Source organism: Phallusia mammillata, chromosome 1, assembly GCF_965637545.1.
Source record: "Phallusia mammillata chromosome 1, kaPhaMamm4.hap1.1, whole genome shotgun sequence".
Taxonomy (NCBI): Eukaryota; Metazoa; Chordata; class Ascidiacea; order Phlebobranchia; family Ascidiidae; genus Phallusia; species Phallusia mammillata.
In genome coordinates, this window is record NC_137252.1 from 34750964 (window position 1) to 34766842 (window position 15879).

The window sequence follows — 15879 nt, forward strand, 5'->3', positions numbered from 1 at the left end:
CGACACTTTCGTGATCAAACTTTACAGAAAACCACAGTTTAAAGGACATTTTTTTCCATGTTTAACGTTCATAGGTCGTTTCCGGGTAGGATTTATGTGGGCAATACACCTGTAGAATATCGATGTGCAACAAACGGAGTTGAGTGATAAATAATTAGTTTATTTTGCTTAGTGAACAACTGGAGGTAGGGAGGGAGACAATAGCTTGAAAACAATCACCAAGCCGGAAATAGCTGAACAATTACCAAGCTGGAAAACAGTGACAGGTACAATTGGTGGATAATTGCTGAACGCGCTCCAGCTACACCGGAGTTAAGATTAAATTGCTTGGTGCAAGATAACATAAGAGACACAATTGCATGTAACATTTTGCTTTGTTATCCTTTGAGAAGTATGAATTAATCTAAAACCAAAAAGTAATTTAATGTTTCATTACAGTAGGAGTTAAGATCCGTAAGAGTTTGTAGTAGTGAATGAAAATAAATAAAAAAGTAAATAATTTCTGACATAGAGCTGTGGAGGCCTCGGTTATGCAAGCAAAACACTGTGGATATAAAAATGGAATATGAGGAAATGTGAAGAAATTTTAACACAAAATGGCATCATATTTTACTCGAATTACAAATATATCGTTGCGAGGCAGCAATGGATCCGAAGTTCAGATGTAAGTTTAAAAAAAGTTTATTACACTATTTGATGAAACATCAAAATATTGAACTGAGATTGCAATTATTTGTATACCGTATTTACTCGATTGTGAGCCGCCCTCATTTGTAAGCCGCCCTCGATTATAAGCTGCATGTTGAAATGTTGAAAAAAATAATGCAAGCCGCCCTCGATTGTAAGCCACATGCTGGGATGTTAGATACTATTTGTTTCATAACAGGTCATTATATTGCTACAGAATACAACTTTTTGCCCATGTCTGTTAGTCACGTTGATAGCTGTACCCAACAGAACATACATCGACGTATAATCTGAACATGCATACTAGTTTTGAACCCCAAATAAAAAAATTGAAGTTTAGAAATAATTTTGGTATAAAATTAAAATGTATGCCGCACAAACGGCAGGTAAAAAACAATATAAGCCGTGGCTTACAATCAAATAAATACTGTATTAAATTGACTTATGCTGTGTTTGCTACATAGTTTCAAAGATAAGCATGGAAAGGAATTTGCTGGAAAAGTAATCAATCGCTCAAGGTACCCTAACTACAAACAGGAGATTGAAAATTTGAGAGCTATTTCTGGAGAATGCAGTAACGTTATAAATTTTTTTACAACTTTCGAAGAATCAAGATTGGTGAGTATTTGCCACAAGTTAAGTCAAATTGAAAGCACCGAGCCAATAAATGATAAGCTGCAGACAGTGCACACTGTTTCGACCTATAATGTCTCATCAGTGCAGCATTCTATGCGATGATGAGACCTTATAGGTTAAAACACTGTGCACTGTCTGCAGCTTAAGTCAACTTGTTGCTTGAAAGTTGATTTTAAGCTTAAAATTTAAGTTATTCCAGAAGTATTGCAGCTGAAAAACTGTGTTGCCAAGTAATTTCCAAAACATAACAACTGCTAGCAAGAATAAAAACAAACTTCATGTAATCTGTTGCTAATAGAAAAACATAATTGTAAATGCAATTTTTGTCATATCCTGTATGCTAATGTTGGAAAAGGAAACTATTACTGATAATGTTTTTCTACTAAATGTGTAGATAACGGCGTTAAACAAACCCAAACAGCATTATAAAGTATGCTATTTTAAAATATTTTGTTTAGAATCCAGAACCGATTATTATGATGGAATTGTGCGACTGCAATTTAAGTCAGGTAAATACTGTTTGTTATTTTCTTTTCATTTTATTACAATTTGAATTTTTTTGCTTTTGTGTACAGTTTGTAGAAAATACATCACAATTTGTGCCATTAACAAACCATACCATATCTGGAATATCACCTAAGCAGTATTTTTCTGATGTTACTAAAATCAAATTAGCTGAGCAAGTTTGCAAGGGAGTAGAGTTTTTGCACAGGAAAAAGATAAGTAAGTGCTTGTACACATAAAATCTAAGCAAGGTTTTCCAAACTTTTTTCACAGCAGGTAAATTAAAGAAAAATTAATACGAAGTCTAATGTTGAAAAAGTTTGATTCAAGATTGTAAAGTTGACCTACTGTGTACATAAATGCTTACAAACATTCTAATATGTACCAATTGAACCAAAATCAAATGAACAGATTTTTTTTCACAAAAAATAATCCTTTTCATGTGTGTGAACATTGCCACAAACTTTGAAACCTGTTGCTTACATTTTAGTACATGGAGGTATTCATCCAAAAAATATACTGATGAGGCGCCTTGATGGAGTAACAACTGCCAAGTTATCGAGCTTTGGGTTCAGCAAAATTCTTCCAGAAAATATGTCTGGAACATTTTCAGCTGATTTTGAAGGCATAGGATTTACTGCACCAGAATGCTCAAAAGAATCTGCGAAAACGGTGAGTATTTTTTAGTGGTACTAAATACCACATGATACTGCATGGTGAGCAGTTCTAATGGGCTTAAATGTACTTTATACAAAAATTTTAATTTTTCTGACTTTTGAAAACACTGATGCTTAGAGCTATTCGGGTTGGGGAGAAGGTTTGTAATGAAGTAACACCACAACCTGGTCTCATTTGCCTTTGTTAGGGCTTGTATTCTTATGTTCCTCAAACCGTTGACCACATTATGTAGTATACTGTTTACCATGCGGTTACACCCAGTAAAATGTGGTAACAAGTAGTAATTATGTAACATTTAGTACCAACAAAAGAACAAATGTAATGTTATTAATTTAAGCTATGAAATATGCCATCTGTGTTTTATAAAGTTGGATCCTATAATATTGTATTTTATTGCAGAGAAAATCAGCTGATATATTTTCTTTGGGATTGGTTTTGTTTTATCTTTTCTCTGATGGAAAACATTTATTTGGCAAAACTTCTGACTTGCAGCAGAAAAAAATTAACAAAGAAAATCGAGCAAACTTTTTAAATCTACGCAACAGACCAGGTTTTTGAGACGTGTGTGGTGCCAAAACAATACAATGAAATAATTTTGCATTTTTTAGAACTATATGGTTTAACAAAGGAGCAAGCGGTCTGTGCTGTAGCTTTGATTAAAAAAATGATCTGCAACAAAGAAAGTGAGCGATACAGAATAGAAGATGTAATACACTATCCTTTATATTGGCCATCCCAACGAAAAATATTCTACTATGAGGTAGGTGAAGGTATGTTTGATGTTTACCGTATGAAAACACTTTGCTGGTTTATGTTAAATTTAAAAAAACAGATTTTGAAATGTAAAAGCATATAGAGCCAATAAATGATAAGCTGCAGACAGTGCACACTGTTTCGACCTATAAGGTCTCATCAGTACAACTGGTGATGAGAGATCCGCAAAAAAATGCGTACTAGGCCCTGTACAGCTTTAATACGCCACAGGTGATGTAAGCGACCTTGTAATGCCTTGTAAAACTTGCACGGAAAAGATGACGATTGTGATGTCATAATGCACCCGAGGGTGCTCGACCAAACAGATCATTTGCAGGTTTGGCCCACCCCTACTATCAACAATAAATAACTTGAAAAAATAGTGACAAGACAAATATAAATCCATTATTCCTTTAAAAAAGATGATCACAAATTCATAACTGGGATCAGCCCTGAAGCGTTTACGCAGACCAACGATCACGGCTCACTCATATATAAATCTCAGTATTCCAGGACCGTGGGCCTGGTGTCCTTCAAAAAATTTACATTTATCCATTTAAAAATTATTTTTCCAGACAGTATGCAAACACCTCAAGTCTGACACAAACTTATCAAAAGTTATCCATGTCTTACAAACTTATAAAGGAGACCTCCTACAAGAGAGCAGCAATAAAAATGTCAAGTTTGCAATCTCTCCCAGTCTCTTACCTTTTGACGCTAAATTTTTGGATGGAAGAACAGGAATATATGCTTGTTGTGATGTTCGAGGCCTGCTTCGTGTAATTAGAAACCTTGTAAGTAAGATTTCGGTTGAAACTACTTCAGTTTGTCAAGCTCTTTCTTGTAAATAAATGAAATATAAAATCAGGTGTATTGTTTAATTAATGAATAGGCTTCAGTTTGGTTTTTGTGCAATAAAAACCCAATTTGTGTTTACCTGGATTGCAATTAACCAGAATCCTGAAAAATATGTTTGATTGATTGAATGCATGTAGTAAAAATGTTGATAGCATAAAACAAAACAATTCCACATCATTCAGGCTCAGCATCTGACTGACAAGGCAACACCAAGCGAAGTTAAAAAAGTTCTTGGTGTGCGTTTGGATAACTCTTCATATGACCCAGACATCTTTATTACAAGGCTAACAGAGCCTTACCCTCAGTTACTTGCTCATGTGTACGAGGTGTTCAGAAACAGAAACATACCAGGAGACTTCTATCCAAAGTTAGAACTGATATTTGTTTTGTTGCTAGTATATGGAGAAAAAACTTATCCAAATGTTTAAATCTTCAGGTCAGGAGAAACTAGTTTAACTTTACCACAAGAAGATGTTACCTTGTCCACCAACAACATTTATGCATGTCAGTATGTGCATGTCTAACTACTTGTTAAAATGTGACACCGTTAGGGCATGAATTCCCACCCAAACATTTGGCATGAACATAGATGTTTTATATAGCCAAGTATTGCTCATCCAGCAGTTTTATTATAAACAATCGCTATACAAGATGTATAGGACGCCAAAAAGATGATTGTTTGTAATAAAACTGCTCAATGAACAATACTCGACTATGCATTTTGCCATCAAAAGTTTATTTAAAGATGTGTAATGTTTTTCATGCCTAAAATTCACAAAAATTAAACAAACCTTTTTTGTATAAAATTCATCAAGTGTGAGAAGAAAAAACAGATGTTTAAATTTTTTGTGGCAGTAATTTTATGTATTTATTAAAATTGTTCACCTTCACCTTTTTTTACTTTACAACACTGCTTCGAAAAGATTTGTGACACAAGAAAACAGTTAAGGGAATTGGCTGCATATGTTAAAGTTTTAGAGTTTAAACATTTAATTTAGCAGTAACATCATCATGTAAATTGTTTTACAGCTCCAAGCCATAAAGTAGCTGAAAAATTCCAACATCGGACACCTAATATTCCAGACAATGTCAGATCTTTAGCAAAGCAATATGGAATAATTGGTGAGTTTATTTTCCAGCACGCAAAAATCAACTGCACCAAAAAAGTGCTCCAGATCACTATGGGAACTTGAATGTATCAAACAAAATAAATTAGAACAGTTTTGTACAAAATTATGGATATAAACAGTCCTAATGTAAAAATACATGATAATGATGTACTTTTTAAACTAACTTTATAATGTAGTGTTGTCCTATGTAAATAATATGTGATACTATATTGGCTTCATAAAACAAAATGTAAAAAAGGTTGGCATCAAAGAATTTGCTTTTTTGACTATTTTCTTGTTTTTATGATGATTATGTTTAATAAATATTATTTTTTAGAGGAAGACTTATTCCGGTGTGATATGGAGGTACAGTACAGTAGAGTAAACGTCCTTGACAAAATTATAAATCTCAACACTCCTGTAAGAATAGTTGGTCCAGATTATGCATCAACGTCAACTAGCCTTGAATGCATCAACCTTCCAGAGTTTAAAGGCAAAGGTGGCCTAAGCAAAATTTTAGAAAACCTAAAAGGTGGTTTGATTTTGTTTGGAAGTTCAAGTGGATGTGGTATGGCCGCAAAACGGGATAGCATTATTCGAGTTTACTTGGGGAGTAAAAAACTTGAACAGGATGTAGAGGTTGAATTTTTCTCTATATCTGACTTTCTTTGTGGTACTTGTGAAAGTTTTATACACAGCAAAGTTGTTTTCTGCATCGGAAGCGACCCAGAAGATCCGAAGGCACTAATTCCAGCTGTTGAAGTCATTATAACTCCCCATGTTGTCCCAAAAGTCAAAGCATCACAGTTGGCAGATGGCTCGACCCATTCTCTTGTTGAAGAAAGTATGGTGGTGGCAACTACAAGTCGTTTACCATCTCAATAATCAGTACAAAACCTGGCCAAGATTGTTATGTTTTTAGATTCATTTTCACTAGATTTACACTGCTTCTCTACCTACAAATACGAATACACATTTGAGTTGCTATTTTTGGCCATTTCACTTTTGGTTAAAATAAGAGCAAAATGTAGATAGATTTTTGTGTGTTTTGATTAAGTTACCACTCAAAATCCATGACCAACATCAAATGCCACAATTTAATTCTTTGCTTTGGGCCCATTAGATTATTTTACACCTCAAATATGAGTGTTTGCACTAGTGATGCACCGAAGTTTCGGTTGGCCGAAACATTTCGGCCGAATCCGTTGTTTTCCAATGTTTCGGTTTCGGCCCGAACTTTTTTGAAAATTCGGCCGAAACCGAACTTTTTTATTGCATGGAATTAAGGCCTTAAATTTCACTTTTGTCCATACGAAACATGATAAATTATCTATTTGTTGTATCGATAAAATACGAGCCACGTTCTCTGCAAAATATTTGATGTTTAGAAAAGCTCACGCATTGTGAAAGCTATTTTGATTTGTCATAATTCACTTCACTCGCATCAACAACACGAGGTTCAGTTGAAAACATCCATTGAAACAGAGATTTTAGGTTCGGCTTGATTCGGCCGAAACTATTCGGCCTCATGGCCGAATATTCGGTTTCGGCCCGAACTTTTTTAGTCGGGTTCGGTGCATCACTAGTTTGCACTACTTTGTGTTCTTACTTTCTATTGACACGGTTCCTGATACGATTGTAGTTCCTGATCAAAATGTGTACTGTTCTGTTTTTACTGTTCGTTGTTTTAATCGTTTTTAAAGAATTTAGGAGATTTTAATTTAATATGTGCTAAAGGAAATTGCACTTTTGTTCCGATAATGGCAATATCAATTGTTAAGGCATTTGTTATAGAATTGTATTCATCATATACAAGCAGTCATGTTTGTACCTAAGCCACTTTTCTATGCCAGTGTGTTACCATTACTGTTTGTTTTTTATTGTAAAAGCTTTTCGTAGATTTAAAACCAGTTTTGCAAACTTGCATTGCTCTTTTCATTTCGTGTGATATCAACATAGACAAGAGTTATTTGTGCTATTTTTCATTCTTAAACTGTGAATTTGTGAGAGTTTTACACTTCTACAAGATAAATCTTCCTTTTTAATGACTTTTATACATCTATACCAGGGGTGGGCAACATACGGCCCGCGGGCCGGATCCGGCCCGCGACGGGATTTTGAGCGGCCCGCGGACAGTTTCCGGTCTTACATGATAATGTGGCCCGCGGCCACAGTCTGCCGCAATCCCCCATTACTTGCTTACTACATCAAATTACAGTTGTAACGCACAGTAACGCTCTCAAATAGCAAAAAAAATTCCCGCCGTTGTTACCATTGCACCATATGTCCATTGTTACGACATAACTACCAACCTTGTGTGTGTCCTACTTTAACGGTTTTCTTTGTTTCCACACTTATAGCCTAGTTCAGGGGTGGGGAACCTGCGGCCTAAAGGCCACATGTGGCCTTTTAGGGCACTAAGTGCGGCCTTCGATGGTAAAATACATTTTTAATATGTTGATATAACCGACTGCACCAGGCGCTGAAAAAAATAGACAGAAACGTATTTTTGACTTTATTGCAGATTATTTTTTGATTAGTTCCAGGGCAGCGGTTTTCAAACAAGACCCATGTGGCCCCATAGTGGTACATAAAGCGATTTCGATAGTTAGGACTACCAAAAACTCCAGGTTCAGTAATTTCTAGGTTAAATAAATCCTGAATGTTGTAGTGAAGATGAAAATGTAGTGAGGAATTTCAATTAGCTGGGACCGTAAGTCCTCACTGCCCCTGGCCTGGGAAATAGTCTATGCGGCCTACACGAGTGTCGATAAATCGTTTGGTAGCCTTTATAACAAAAAGGTTCCCCACCCCTGGTTTAGGTGGTCAAAAATCCGTTTTAAATCACTGGATCAATACGCGATTAATGTATCGTTTCAGGAATCCGGCCCGCCAAGTACTTCATTTTCCCATATCAGGCCCACCGACTGGAGAAGTTGCCCGCCCCTGATCTATACTATGCCACATATCATACAAGTTCAATCTGTACTTTATATCTAATCAAGTGTTGTATATACAAGAGCTGTTTGTGTTATTTTAATTCTTAAACTTTCAAATTGTGTGTTTTTAACCTTACAACATGATTCTTCCTTGACTTTATGCATCTTTGCAAAGCCATATCTATATAAGTTCTGTAAACCTAAGGTTTTCTGCATATGCCTTCAATGCTCTTTAAGCACCGCTCTATAACTCCCCAGTCTATAGTTAATCGTTTACGTTTGATTATTTTCATATTTTATTCTGTAGTAAATTTGTATTTTTTATGTTGGAATGTTGTTATTATATAATCCAGAGGTTTTTAATTTTAAATTCACCTTTATAGATATATTTTACATGTTTCGGTTTACTGACATTCAACCGGGTGTGATTTACTTACATTGCATGCACACTAGCGAAATGCTGTAAACGAGGCCCAAAAACTAGAGATGTACCGAATATTCAGTTTGCCGAATTTATTCGGCCGAATCGGCCACTTTTCCAAAGATTCGGTTTCGGCCGAATAATTTGTTGCGATTCGGCCGAAACCGAATCTTTTACAAACCCACATTTAAAGCGTTAAACGTGTTTTTTCTGCGCATTACCAACGAAAATTGCCTCAATTACTATATTTTTAACACAGTAACGTTTTTGCCACTGCAGGCAAAAATCAGTAATTCATTGTCTGGTTGGAAATCATGCTTGAGGCAATGTTAAACCCCACAGAACTAAAATTAGGACGAAACACAACCATTCTGCACTAATTGCCTGGTAGATAAACTTATGTTTTCATGTCAAATGCGCAGCGTACGACTTCGCATGACGTCATAAATGATTCGGTTGATTCGGCCGAATTTATTCGGCAAAACCGCCGAATATTCGGTTTCGGCCGAATCGAAATTTCGCCGATTCGGTACATCACTACCAAAAACCCGAACCCACATATTCGTTAATTCATGAGTTTGTTGAAGTGTTGAATTGTATTTTCTAATGTGACCATGGTATGGGGTAAATAAGAAAATGTTAACAGTCGCTTTGTTTTTATGGAATGATTGTCAAATGCATTCTGTTATAGCTTACTGATTTTTAATGGTAATTTCTGCTGTAGCTAAAATAACACTGTTATGTATCTTTCTAAAGCCTCATTTTAAGCATAAAAATACCAGTAATTTTTTCCACAAACTGTATTTTAGGTTTGGAACTAGTTCGGAGCAAAATAAGTAAACAATCGCAATATAGTAATTGTGACAAGCCCTTGTTATATTATGCTGGATTGATTGTTGACATTGTTTATCACAATAAATATATGTCGACTAAAATTACTGCATATGTTACAATGAAAGCTGATAATTTGGGAAAATAAAATTTAGAAACAAACGGTGGCAGTGCAGAAAAATGTGAAGAACATTTGACAACCTAAAGCGATGCAAAAAGTAAATAGCAGACATAAAACTACATAAAAATAACAAAAATTAAAATATTTATACATTTCACATTTTGATTTTTAATGTGTGAAAAAATGAACATTTATATTTGCAGTAAACCAGCTGGTGGAAATTTTCAAAAAGACTTTAATAATTTGTGACCATGTTTTCAGTTCATACAGATAACGCCAAAATATTGTTTACTTTTGTTTTTGGAAGTACGTTTTACTTTGAAGTTATGGTCATTAACAATTGAATAAAAAAATGACTAAAATTATTCCTTTTGAGAATAAAAAGTAAAGTCAATATCCACATCATAAAAACAAAGTACAAATGTGCATAATGTACACAGGAAATGCAGCATTTAACAATGGAATATAATTGTTAGAAATTAACTAAACAACTAAAAGCTTCAAAACATTGGTCAGTTCTGCACGTTAACAACTATATACAAACATACAGTGCTAAGCAGAATATAAAGAATTTGGAAGTGCAATACAAGAAATATACTCTTTTGATGGCAATTCAAACAATTTAAACCCATAAACAGAATAAGTCTCTTAGCATAATGTAAGAGATGGCGCAAATATTGCAATTCGTGATTTTTGTGATGAAATTTGTTTATAATTTTTCTCAACTTTTCTGCAATTTGCTTTTAATGAATCAGGTGCTCGAATTTTTACTTTGAAATTAAATTATGATGTTCAATTTAAACACAATGTATAAGAAAACACTAATCATAAAAATAATCACCTTTAATAGACTGTTTTTATATTACATAATCAGTATATTGCCACCTATTTTGTAATTGCTGTACCCCTAATAAAAACAAACTTGAGCAGCAATGCTCCAACCCAGTGGAAAACTTTAGATAAAAGAGAAGCATAACCACCAACACCAAAGAATGAATAAAACATCCACAAAAACCACAGTCAGACCAGCAGTTCAATGGGGAAGCCAAGTATTTAATAAAACTAAACAAGTTTTGTTCAACCAAAGTGCGCAAAAATAAAAAACTAAAAGCTACAAAATATCACCCTGACATTTTAACCAGTTCCAGTTTTTGATGTTGATTTTTGAGCAATCCCGTACGGCACATGAGCAGACTGAACACCGTGTTCCAATCCACTCTCCACGTTGCGAGTTTGATCGTCGAAAAACAAATGAGGTTTGATTTTTTCCAGAATCGGACCTTTCGGGGCTCCGGCCAGAAACAAAGCTTCATCAATGTCCAGACCCCAAACCCTGAGAGTCTAAAACAGGGGTAGGCAATTAATTTTTCAAAAGGCACCACATAAGAAAGCTGAATTGTGTTTGAGGGCTGAACCAACATTTCTGCTTAGTATTAATTTTTGTAAAAGATTGTAAAAAGCATTGCATTTTATTTTTTTGCTCAGCTAAAACCAATTGCAGTCTATTCAAAATAAAAACAACACTGTCATATTTCATGCACAGCTAAAATGGACCTTTTTTATTTATGTCTTAATTTACTTGACCTCATGCGGGCCAGACAGGGACAGCCAACAGGCCGAATACGGCTCATGGGCCATAAAATGCCCAGTCTGGTTTGAAACCAACACATGCATCCAATAAATGAGTTCAGACACATCCCATGTTTCAGCAAATTTTTACTTAATACTGTCAACATCTAAAGTTGTTTTAATAAGAGCAATGTGTTGGATACAAGGATATTCATTCAATATGAAGCTAGTATGTCAACTATTAAAACATTATTGGAATTAACAATAGCATATCCTGCAAGCATGTATATGTGGAAATAGTAATCCATAATAATATGTAAAAAACTGTAGAGGAAGTGGTACAGGTGTTTTTGACAGGAAATTTCACAAATGTCGGTTTGGCGTGTAATTAGAATAGGATTTTCGTTCTGTTTTGCTTCATTAACCAACCCACAATGCTGGGGTTCAGTTCTTATAGGAAACATGTCATTCACATTTAATTGGGCTTGATAATAATATTGATTGATTGCTTTTAGTCGTCATGACCAGACCTGTGCTTCAACTGCAAATGTAAAATTAAAAATCAGTATTTGCCCTGTTACTCCCACCAAACTGAAGTGTTGAATCATCGATGCAAGGTCAATGTCTTGTCACCAGCTGCACTGATTAGACATTTTGTGTCAAAGCAGCATGTTTGTAGCTTATTTATAATGCAATTAAATTTCGAATAATTGATGATAAAGGCCTTTGTAGAAAATTGTGATGTATTTAAATGTTGAATTAGTGATGACAAAGTCTTTTACACACAATCATTGATGTTTGAGAAGTCTTACCCTCAGAGCTCGCAGCCCAGAACTAGCAGCACTTCTGGCCGTTACAAGATAAGTTCGGATCGGACATTCCTCAATTATCCCTCGGTCAGAAAACTTCTTTTTAATTTCTCCAATCTTCATCGCAAACTTATGCAGGGGCCCATAATCCAATGGCTGATTTGCCTGCAAATTGTTTTGTATTGGTTATATGATAGTGGGATGTATTTAATATTTGTCGATTGCTTTTCGTACAAATCCTCATAAAGGTATAGGTAATAGGACAAGTCTGCTACTTTGGTCAGTAAAAAGTCACAAGAGCTGATTTCAGTATACTGTGGCATAAATATATTATCGGTTTATGCTTTCAGTATTTGTGGTATTTTAGTATGTCCTTTCATATTCGTTAGTACTTAATACAGGGGTCGGCAACCTTGGCACACAAGAGGTGGTATGTCATGGCACGCCAACTGATTTGCATGTTTATATTGAAGTAACAATTTAACCTGTTACATTGCTTGTTTTCAGTTTTATCATAACATTGTCTTAAAATTCAGCCTTACATGCACACTTTGCTTTCTCTTTATTATTGATATCAGCTGGCATGAACCACTATTATTTAGAAAAATGTTGGAACACGAGGTCATTAACATATGTAAACAACAAGTCAATTGGCTGCATCGCCAAAAAGATTGGCGACCCCTGACTTAATATATTCTTAGAAAACATAAACTGCACATCTATGTGTATAGTTAGTTTGTTTCCATGTGAATTTGTCCAACAAAGCTACACACTTTTTTAGCTTCGTTTTCAAAAAACTTTTCCAGTCCGTGCTCCTTAGCAATGATTTCAGCTTCATCTGAAAATAACACTGCATCACCGTCGAATGCAATCTTCAGTTTCGAGCACGATTGCGATGCTTTCGTGCTTCCACCAGCAAACAGCCTGGCAGACGCGATACCTGGTCAATAAATAAGAAACACTAATATTAACTGACATGTTGGAAAAGTATGTATAACTGTATAAGCTATTGCTGCCAGGCATAACATCAAGTATATAGAGCTCTTCTGGCAATTGGATTTTTATTCTGACGTTTCTGATGAAGGTGACCTGTACAGGACTTTGAAAAGTCAGAATTAAAATACAATTGCCAGAAGAGCTCTATAAACTTGATATGTATAACTGGTTGGTTTGAAACTTAAATCAACACCACAAGTGACCTGCTTGGTTACGCAAACTTAGGATGTTATGATGTCAAACAGATATATGGCATGACATGGTAAACAATCATAGGCATGTATAGATAATATGACATCTTTCATTGACCCTTGCTATGCTTATATGTATGAACATAATATGGTGGGATTTTTACTTGTGCACTAACGTACACCTATGAAAGGTTTGCTTTGACAACCCAGCATCAAATGGCTATGCGGAATACTAAATATGTTGATACAAACCCAGCTCAAATAATTTGTGACACTGAATACAGTAACATTACATGGAAATATATTGACAAATGCCTCACCTATAAAAATTTAACATATTTTCTTTGGGAGTGAATTTATTCATTGTTTTCAAATCTTTAACATTTTGAAAAAAAATATTGTATTAAATACAGCAAGTAGTGAAAATACAAACCTCTGTTTAGCGCTTGTACGACGTTGTCTTCATCAGCAGAAAGATAAAGATCCGTGTTGTAAGCCGACAGATAACCAATAACACTTTTACCAGCTGTTAGGCAAACTCGCTCTATGGTCATTTCTGTAAACAGAAGTATTTCTTATCACCTTAATTAGTATGAGATTTACAAAAATGTTCAAAACACATGTTCAGTGATTTAAACATCTGTATATATTAACAAGAACATGTGTGTATAAATAGATAAAAGTTTAAATTCGAAATGAATGTCCAACAATTTCAAGTAAACAAAACAATGATTAAAATAACACCTTTACATGTTGATTGTTTGGGCATTGTGATGTAACAGCTGCTGCAATCCAACAGGTTGATAAACACATGTACAATTTGAAAAAAAATTTTTTTTTCATTTTTGTCTAATTGGCAACAACCAGTTGATAAGTTATTTCATGTTAAAATACATAAACAACATGCAGTAACCTAATGCATAAAGTTCATTTTGACTTAGTTTAATGAATGTTTTTGCAGGAAGTTAAGGTTACAAGTAGTTTTTCAAAGTTAATATTCAACAACAAATACGAACTTCCTGTCCATTGTTATTATTCAATACTGAGCTCTGTACAGGTTATAAGCTTGATGCAAGGCTTACTGTGATAGTTTATAGAATTGATAAGAGATACTCCGATCTGGGCAGATTGGTTGCTCATCAAAACAACATCAAAAAGATTTTTCTCCTGTGGGTCGAGCTCCAATAGCTTGAGATTGATACAAGCTAAAGCCTATAAAATATAAATGAGGCATGAATTACATTTCAATAGGCTTCACACAATCCACATATTCCAAGATAATGAGCCATTTTATTAACAGTGTGAGCTGTAATGGCTGTGGGAAATTCAGTGCAAGACTATTGATCATAGATCGACATCATTTAATTTTTAATCAATGGCAAGTTACAATGCTTGAAGAAGATTTAACTAAGCTAATGAAAATGTCATTTAGCTTATGAAGACATAAATAAAAATCAATATTTTGTCTTGACAGCCACAATTCCTGTTAAAGAGCATTTAGTCCCAAGTGTATGGATTAACCAACTGGAGACTAACTGTTTGTTTTATTCATGATTTTAACCTTAATGTTGCGATGCAAAAAAGAATGCCAAGAGACTCAACATACACCACAATTAATGTCACTGATTAATTTAACAGTTTTACGATCAACATACCTGTATAAACGGAAATGCACTTCCCGGTTTCAATGGTGTGTTTTCTTTTTCAATCATGTATTCAATGTATTTTGCTAAACCCTCTTTCTCGTAGAGAGTTCTTTCCTCAGTTAAATCGAACAGTGCTCGAGATGACACAGCTATTATAATGGCAGTGTCCGGTTTGGGCTATAAAAAAACAAACACAAGTCAATACTTTTTAAATATTTTTAATTTGGTTAAAAACTGAAAAGATGTGGATGTAAGATTTGGGAAACTAGCAAATATATTAAACTTAATGTTAGTTGTGGCACATTTTTGTTTGCAATGTCATTGGAACAAAATCTATGACATTGTGTCATGTGGCATTTGAAAAATACAGATATCTTTAATATGTAAAAAGTATCTTACTCACATTGTTTGCTTGTTAACACAAGGTAGGAGCTTATAGCTCTGCAACTAAAAGATTTATGGAAATATAAGATAGATAATCATTAATCAATTATGTCTGATCATTTTTAAACTCGTCAAGATGGCAAAGTGGTTAGTGCAACCGCCTTGTGTTCACAAGGTTGTGGGTTTGAATCCTGCCTCAACCACTTGTGTTTTCTGAGCAAGAAACTTATGCCACATTGCTCCAACCCAGTGAAAACCTATTGTGTTGAACTAAATTAAAGTCACCAACTTTTTAAAGCAAAGAAAAATGATCAACGGACTTGCAATAAAACAGACAGCTCGATGGTGAACTCATTGTGGGCATAACCTATTTAGATGTTGGCCACCGACCGAGAATAAAACAACTAAACGACCAAAACTACATCATGTTAAGATATAAATTCAATTCAGTTTTATCCCCATTGCATATTTTGACACATCAACTTTCAACTTACAATATTCCACCTTCTGGTTGCAATTGGACTTAGTGGTCTATCCTGAAACATTGCCTTCTTGACATCCAGCGTTACAAAGTTATTGGTGATTTGGTTTAATTCCTTTTCGATCTCAGCATCATCGTCACTGTCTGGGCCAACGATTGTCGGAGGGAATGTTGTCATTATTTGAAGTTTTTAACGCACACACCTGTTGCTAAAACCTGATCCAGATCTAAAGAACATTCACAAACAATATTACAACTATAACTTG

The 15879-nt window shown here is 34.7% G+C and overlaps 2 protein-coding genes across 3 annotated transcripts; one reads left to right on the plus strand and one right to left on the minus strand.

Moving 5' to 3' along the window:
• The first annotated feature begins 20 nt into the window (after window positions 1–20).
• Window positions 21–7421, plus strand: LOC145208909 (uncharacterized). Of its 2 annotated transcripts, none has more exons than XM_080079160.1 (14): window positions 21–85; window positions 173–266; window positions 512–664; window positions 1152–1305; window positions 1782–1832; window positions 1899–2046; window positions 2318–2499; window positions 2905–3055; window positions 3114–3265; window positions 3834–4052; window positions 4299–4483; window positions 4553–4620; window positions 5146–5238; window positions 5563–7421. In XM_080079160.1, exons 3-14 carry the CDS (start codon window positions 597–599, stop codon window positions 6108–6110), a joined length of 2019 nt encoding a protein of 672 aa, XP_079935286.1. In that variant the 5' UTR covers window positions 21–85; window positions 173–266; window positions 512–596; the 3' UTR covers window positions 6111–7421. The 2 variants fall into 2 exon arrangements, with proteins under 2 accessions (XP_079935286.1, XP_079935287.1); XM_080079161.1 differs by having other exon boundaries at window positions 50–266; window positions 5563–5591; window positions 5656–5803.
• A 1946-nt stretch (window positions 7422–9367) lies between these two features.
• LOC145208911 (cytosolic 5'-nucleotidase 1A-like) lies at window positions 9368–15866 on the minus strand. The gene is made up of 7 exons (XM_080079162.1): window positions 15627–15866; window positions 14758–14925; window positions 14185–14314; window positions 13536–13658; window positions 12689–12855; window positions 11919–12080; window positions 9368–10878 (listed from the first exon to the last, which is right to left on the minus strand). Exons 1-7 carry the CDS (start codon window positions 15789–15791, stop codon window positions 10672–10674), a joined length of 1122 nt encoding a protein of 373 aa, XP_079935288.1. The 5' UTR covers window positions 15792–15866; the 3' UTR covers window positions 9368–10671.
• Between the last annotated feature and the right edge of the window lie 13 nt (window positions 15867–15879).